The sequence below is a fragment of the Sphaeramia orbicularis genome, chromosome 5, assembly GCF_902148855.1.
Source record: "Sphaeramia orbicularis chromosome 5, fSphaOr1.1, whole genome shotgun sequence".
Classification (NCBI taxonomy): Eukaryota; Metazoa; Chordata; class Actinopteri; order Kurtiformes; family Apogonidae; genus Sphaeramia; species Sphaeramia orbicularis.
In genome coordinates, this window is record NC_043961.1 from 50,473,692 (window position 1) to 50,481,722 (window position 8,031).

Consider the following 8,031-nt stretch of genomic DNA (forward strand, 5'->3'; position numbering starts at 1 on the left):
TAATTTTTTGGCCTGGTGCATACTTTTTTGGCTGTTCTCTTTTTTTTTCTTATAATGGATAATTTTTTGGGCTGTTCTCTTTTTTTTTTTCTTATAATTGATAATTTTTTTGGCTGTTCTCTTTTTTTCTTATAATGGATAATTTTTTGGGCTGTTCTCTTTTTTTCTTATAGTGGATAATTTTCTGGGCTAGTGGATAATTTTTTTGGCTGTTCTTTTTTTTTCTTACAGTGGGTAATTTTTTGGGCTGTTCTCTTTTCTTCTTATAATGGATAATTTTTTGGGCTGTTCTCCTTTTTTCTTATAGTGGATAATTTTCTGGGCTAGTGGATAATTTTTTTGGCTGTTGTCTTTTTTTTCTTACAGTGGGTAATTTTTTGGGCTGTTCTCTTTTCTTCTTATAATGGATAATTTTTTAGGCTTTTCTCTTTTTTTCTTATAGTGGATAATTTTTTGGGCTGTTCTCTTTTTTGCTTATAGTGGATAATTTTTTGGGCTGTTCTCCTTTTTTCTTATAGTGGATAATTTTCTGGGCTAGTGGATAATTTTTTTGGCTGTTCTCTTTTTTTTCTTAGAATGGATAATTTTTTTTGGGCTGTTCTCTTTTTTTCTTATAGTGGATAATTTTCTGGGCTAGTGGATAAATTTTTTTGGCTGTTCTCTTTTTTTTCTTACAGTGGGTAATTTTTTTTTGGCTGTTCTCTTTTCTTCTTATAATGGATAATTTTTTGGGCTGTTCTCTTTTTTTCTTATAGTGGATAATTTTTTGGGCTGTTCTTTTTTCTTATAGTGGATAATTTTCTGGGCTAGTGGATAATTTTTTTGGCTGTTCTCTTTTTTTTTTTTTTTTTTTTTTTTCTTACAGTTGATAATTTTTTGGCTGTTCTCTTTTTATCTCATAGTGGATAATTTTCTGGGCTGTTGCACCTCTGGGCCACCATACTAAGAACTAAGCACATAAATTAATTTGTCTTTAACCACCATCTTAAACTGTTCACTTTCTGTAGGGTTTGCAACATGTTAAAAGTCAATTTATTTAATCACTGTCAAAGCACTGTAGTGATATTATTTTATATTTGGCTTTTTTGTGTATTTAAAGCTGAGTAAAAATAGCTGTTTGGCCATCGAGTACATACTAGCAATATAGCGTAATGGAAACAGGAAGACAGAAGATTTAATACTGTTTATAAAATCACCAACAAACTTAGACGGATCTAAAATGCTAGTTTCTACCCGGAACCACTTTGAAGGTGCACGCGGTACAATGGCAACATGTTCGACGAACAGTGAAACTGTTAATGAAATAAACGATCCCGGTGCTGCTCCTTATGGCAATTTTATCAACTATTACACCTTCAATCCTCCGGAAAACCGTTTAAGTCTGATTCCAGTCACTCTGCTTCAGGATTTAGGTTATAACGACCATCACCAGACCACACTCCTGCTGGACGTGGGGTGTAATTCAGGGGTATGTCACTCCTTAAACTGTTGTAAATGATTTGAGGAACACTCGCCAGGTTTTTAACTTTACCAAAGATGGAATGCGACGAAGTTTTTTTTTTTTTTTTTTTTTGGCCATGTATTGCATTTGTTTTTTTGTTAGCTTATTAAAGTATCCCCTAAAGAATTTACTAAACTCTTTACTTACTAAATTTCTATCCTTCTGAGACCCAGCAGTGCATGTCATTTTTGTCTTCTGGATGGGGACAAGAGTTTCAGTTTTACAAAAAAAAAAAAAAAAAAAGCTGTCCACTTCTAAGGAGATTCCATTAAAATTATGTATTTGAAAAACTGTAGTATCATGCTGTTTCCAATCAAGGCAATTGTTTAATGTAAACAGAAGCCCAAACTTGTACTTTTCTGGGTCTCAGGAGGATATTTATAGGAATCAAAGTATAATAACATTTTACTGCACTTTGACTTTTTTTTTTTTTTTTTACTTGAGTTATATTTTGGTGTTGAATAAAGATACAAAACATTAACTTGTAATGGATTCTTTTAACACTTTTTTATACTGAACTATAGGATCATAATATTTCTCTCACTATTGGACATAATACAGTAAAACTTACAACGGCTAAAATTTGCTTACCTTAAGAGGTCTTATTTATGTCTTTGTGCATAAGAAATCAATATAAGTGAGTCCCCAAAGGAACTTTGTGTTGGTAAATGCAAGTTATGCAAATTTACAGAATTTCATTTCTGTTACATGTTGATGGTCATATGAACTATGTTTTCAGGTCAAAAATGTCCAATTTCATCACAATTAATGCTATATTTTCATGTCACAAATGGCCAAGTTATATTTTAACTGAATTTACCTGAAAAACATGTATTCTATTCTTTTAGATTCCCCAATTTTTCTTACAATATTATATACTACATATCACGTTTTATTTTTACAGGTTGCAATATGGAGTATGGTGCTGATCCATCCTGCTTATGTTATGCAAATACATACATTAAGAATGTCACGCGTCACTTTTTAAATCAACAGTTTTCTAATAATAAGCATTTTTATAAAGAAATAACAATTCTATATTGTTATTTACTCTTATTATAATGATAAACTATACAATAAATAATTCTGATCCTAGTTTTTGCACAGGGATCATTTGTGGAAATGGTGACATGGCTGCCGAGCATCAGTATGATGGGATCTGTAACAACCATGTCACATCAACAACACTGCCACATTTTGTGTTTTTGTGTCAGCTGTTATTGTTTTAGATCCACAACACTAACATTTATGAATAAGAGGAGAATTAGCAATAGTAAGTCTATAAGTTTATTACTAATAAAGTACTGGTACTGACCAGATCATCATGGGTAATGTCACGTCCGTCCACCAGTAAAAGTTTTCACATACACGTGCTATTCAAAATCTAATATTTCTGAAAATATAGCTTCCATTGTCAAATAATATCAGTAGTCTGTGCACAAATGTATTAGCATTATTTCAACACAGATCTATGCATTTCTTACAACTTTTTTTTTTTTTTTTTTGACAAAAATGGCCACTCATTTGAACCCCTAAGTAAATTTTAGCCAACAAACATATAAGCTCTTAGTTCAGACTTATCCTTTTTATATGTTTACAGACTAACCTATATGAGCATTTCAGAGTAGGACTGAAGAGGATTACGCAAGTGAATGTTTCCCCTTTCCTCCGACTGCAGGAGCTGAGTGTGGCCTTTTATAAACACCTGGTTCCTTCAGACCTGAGGACAGTTCACCTTCTGGGGTTCGACTTGGATGAGAGTCTGATTGAGCGCGCTCAGCAGACCAACCCTCTGCCCGGCAGCATCTCCTTCATCCCTCTGGACATCACCGCAGACACTCGTCAGCTGCAGGATTACCTCCGTCACCACGGCTGCTCCCACTTCCACTTGTGCCTGTGTCTGGCCGTCACCATGTGGGTCCACCTAAACCACGGAGACTCGGGGCTGCTGCAGCTGCTCTCTCACCTGGCCTCCATCAGCGACCACCTTCTGCTGGAGGCTCAGCCCTGGAAGTGCTACCGCTCCGCAGCCCGCCGCCTCAGGAAGCTGGGCCGCTCAGACTTTGACCACTTTAAGACCCTGAAGATCCGAGGTGACATGGCAGAACACGCCAGGGAGCACCTGGAGAGACACTGTGACATGGAGCTGATCCAGAGCTTCGGTAGCACCACATGGGACCGTAAACTGCTGCTTTTCAGAAGGAGATGAGACAGTTGGACTGTGGCGTTAACGTTCATCTGCCTCAGACACTGACATTCTGTGAAGAACTGAGAAGTCTATAGTGTTGGACTGAACCAGATTAAACAGATTAGACCACAGGTGTCAAACATGCGGTCCAGGGGCCAAATCTGGCCCACCAAAGGTTCCATTCCGGCCCGCTGGATGAAAGTGCAAAAATTAACCTCAACAGTTCAGGTTGTCCAAATCATTTTGTTTCAGGTTCTACATACAGACCAATGTGATCTACAGTAAAAGTAACAACACAATAAATCCATTAATAATGACAACTACAAATTTTCTTTGTGAAAAATTTAAGTGAAAAAAATAACATTACACTGTGAAAATATTTACATTTACAAAACTATTTTTTCACAATAAAATGCAAATAAATACATAAATAAAAACAAAGATGAACAACCTGAAATGTGCAATTTGAACAACATTCTGCCTGTTACTAAATGTTTTGTGCATTTATGGATCCACTGTGATCTGTAGTTGTGTTCATAATAATAGATGGAATATTGTAGAAATTGTTCAAATTTTAGTTCCAAACTCCAAAATTTTAACAATATTCTGCCTGTTACCAAATGTTTATGGAACACTGTGTGTAAATGTACATGTGTAAATAATAAGTCGAGGCATAATATTGTTAAAATTGCACAAATTTTTCAAGTGAAATTTCTGTTTTTTTCAGGTTATTCACATCTTTTTTCGTAAAATGTAAATATTTTCATAATTTAATTGGGGTTTTTTTTGTTGTAAAACAAAATGAAAAACTTGGATTTGTCATTATTTATAGGTTATTAAGTCATTATTTACTGGTCTGGCCCACTTGAGATCAAATTGGGCTAAATATGGCCCCTGAACCAAAATGAGTTTGACACCCTTGGATTAGACAATCTACAGAGATTTAACACAATCAGATTCTCACAAACATGTTAAATGAACATAAAACAAATAACCAGATCCAAGAATTTGTGTCTTTGCTTTTGACATTTTCGAAAGAAGCTAATAATGGAAGAGTCCTTGATCTTTTTCAACTGTGTCTAAAGAAATAAAGTGTTTTTATCATTTCTTTAAATGTAATTTTCTGCCTCCTTTGTGATTGTTTCTTAAGATGCTTTGCACCTTCAAAGATGCATTTATTTAAATAGAAATTATGGATAAAATTGACTTTTTCAGATCAAACTCAAGACTGTTGAGCCAAAACCGGAATAATAAATAATGGATTATTTATTTATTGTATTTATTGTTGGTTTGTTGTCCGTGTGAAACTGCTGGCTGTAGAACAAATTGCCTCTCGGGGATAATAAAGTTTACCTTGACCTTGAAACCACTTCGATCTGTGAACCTGAAATTGAAATTGAGCCGTTACCAGGGGGATGTTTTACTTTACTCCATCAGGTTGCATGAGCAGAACCATCTGCATCTTAACATGATGAAGACCAAAGAGCTGATGGTGGACTTCAGGAGGTCCAGGACATCTGTCACTCCTGTTTCCATCCATGGGGTCGATGTGGAAATAGTGGACGATTACAAATACCTGCGAGTAAACACTGACAAAAAACTGAACTGGACAAAGAACACAGCAGTACTCTTCAAGGACCATAATCGTCTCTACTTCCTGAGGTCATTCAACATCTACCGGACAATGCTCAGGATCTTCTGTGAGTCTGTCGTGGCCAGTTCCATCCTCGATACTGTTGCATGCTGGGATAGCAGGCTGAGGGTTGCCGATGCCAACAGACTCAATAAGCCGATCCACAAGGCCAGTAATGTTGTGGAGCTGGAACTGGATTCTGTGATGGTGGTGTCAGAGAGGTGGATGTTGTCCGAGATTAGGACACTATTGGACAACTCCACTCAACCACTCCATGACGTACTGGTCAGTCACAGGAGTACGTTCAGTGCAAGGTGATTATCGTTAACGAAAACTAACGAAATGATGAAAACTAGAATTGTAAAAACATTTTCGTCAACTGAAATAAGTAAAAACTATAATTAAAAGAAAAAAAACAATAATTGAAAGTGTGTTGTGTGTTTACAAAACTAACAAACGTATATCCCATTATCACCATGCTTACTTCTGCTTAATGATGACTCTACCTTAGAACTTTCTCGTCAGCAAAGGCGTATATTATGGGCTGCCCTCACTGTAGCCAAGAAAATGCTGGCATTGAGATGGCAGCCACCTCATACTTTATCACGGCAACAATGGATCTATCATTTTCTAGATATAGGTATGATGGAGAGGTCAGTGGCCTGGATGCATGCAGCCAGTCGAAAAACGCTTAGTATGTGGGATGGTGTTTATGTTATGATTAAAGAAAGAGTGCAACGTAATTGTCTATGACTTTCCTGATCACTATTCTGTTTATATCTGTAAATTATATTCTCTTTCATCTACAGGATGGGGAAGCAAAATTTACAATATTTTGATGCAGGGATTGAAAGACAGTGTATGACCAATTAGTTTATTGAAAGTCATGAGAATTTATTTGCCACAAGAAAATTGACATAATAGAAAATGTTTTTATTCTATGTGTCCTCCTTCTTTCTCAATAACTGCCTTCACACGCTTCCTGAAACTTGCGCAAGTGTTCCTCAAATATTCAGGTGACAACTTCTCCCATTCTTCTTTAATAGTATCTTCCAGACTTTCTCGTAATAGTTTTGCTCATAGTCATTCTCTTCTTTCCATTATAAACAGTCTTTATGGACACTCCAACTATTTTTGAAATCTCCTTTGGTGTGACGAGTGCATTCAGCAAATCACACACTCTTTGACGTTTGCTTTCCTGATTACTCATATGGGCAAAAGTTTCTGAAAAGGTATGGATAATAGTGTTAGGTATGATTATGACATCAATATATGTTTGGTTTCAAAACAATTGATGCTGCTGCCTGCTGAGAAAAAACAACTAAATGTTGATTGTAAATTTTGCTTCCCCACCCTGTATATACATGTATTTGTCTTTATTAGTTGGTTTTCGTATTCTGAGATCCAGATTAGGTTGACATAGGGGTTGACACTGGTTCTGGCGGGGTGGGGTTTATACTTTGTGTGTCACAGAATCTTGTATTACAAAATGTGAATTTCTTTCTTTTTCTTTTGTATTGTACTTCTGAGATGTACAATGAAAACAAATAAAAAACTGATTAAAAAAAAACTAAACTAACTAAAACATATAAAAATTCTGGATAAAATTCCCTTCGTTTTCGTCTTTGTCAATGTCGGATTGAAATAAAACTGATTTATTTCCCTCCAGCAATTTTAGCTGCTGACACCATATGATATTTAACGGTCCGTCACTTCTTGTCACTTTTCATTTTGGTGTCTTCTGGTCCCCACTCTACCTGGAAACATGGAGACTAAAGTTGGGAGAAAGCAGCAGAGTCCTGTCTGGGATTTATTTGAATTCGGGGGTGAAAAAGATAAAAGATATAAAGAAACTAAAACTAAACTAAAACTAAGCATTTAGAAAATAACGAAAACTAATAAAAACTTGCAAACCTGCTCTAAAAACTAATTAAAAGTAACTGAATTAGAGAAAAAAAGTCAAAACTAAATAAAACTAAACTATAATGAAAAATCCAAAACTACACTCAAGGGAAAAAGAAACGCACCATTTTCATTTTCTCGATTTTTTCAGAAATATGACAGTTATTGCAAAATTGCAAACTACAGTGAGTTCAGTACTATTCTGAGTCAAAATGAAATGGTTGTTTTCCTGGTTCCAGTTGATTGATTTTGATTAGCAATAAGAACTGTATTTCTGTATTCCTCACCCATGTCTGCTCATGAGTGAAACTCACAGATGAATTGGACCTCTCCTCAATTGTGCACAACCATTCCCTATAGAGAGAGATGGGGCCATTGGCATGCTTCAAGCTGGATGAAGCAGACGGGCCATAGCCAGGGTGTTTGGACTCCACCACTCTACCATTGTACGCATTGCTGAGCGTTACCACACCACCGGCTCCTCCAATGACCGTCCCAGATCTGGTCGACCGCGTGTTACAACCGCTGCACAGGACCATCACAATTGGCTGTCACATCTCTGTGACAGGTTTCGGCCGGCAATGGCCCAATCTCTCTCTGGTTGCAGTAGTTGTGGCATTGTGGACAAATGTGTTTTTGCTCCAGTTTGGTGTCTTTTTTATAGGGAATGGTTGTGCACAATTAAGGAGAGGTCCAATTCATCTGTGAGTTTCACTCATGAGCAGACATGGGTGAGGAGTACAGAAATACAGTTCTTCTTGCTAATCAAAATCAATCAACCGGAACCAGGAAAACAATCATTTCATT

General features: G+C 36.2%; 1 protein-coding gene across 2 annotated transcripts; it reads left to right on the forward strand.

Annotated features, from left to right (window-relative positions):
* The first annotated feature begins 1,228 nt into the window (after positions 1-1,228).
* bcdin3d (BCDIN3 domain containing) lies at positions 1,229-4,927 on the forward strand. 2 transcript variants are annotated; one of them, XR_003935370.1, is made up of 3 exons: positions 1,229-1,468; positions 3,180-3,821; positions 4,629-4,927. XR_003935370.1 is itself a non-coding variant. In XM_030133466.1 (2 exons), exons 1-2 carry the CDS (start codon positions 1,265-1,267, stop codon positions 3,708-3,710), a joined length of 735 nt encoding a protein of 244 aa, XP_029989326.1. In that variant the 5' UTR covers positions 1,229-1,264; the 3' UTR covers positions 3,711-3,915. The 2 variants fall into 2 exon arrangements, 1 of the variants encoding a protein (XP_029989326.1); XM_030133466.1 differs by lacking the exon at positions 4,629-4,927 and having other exon boundaries at positions 3,180-3,915.
* Positions 4,928-8,031: the final 3,104 nt, after the last annotated feature.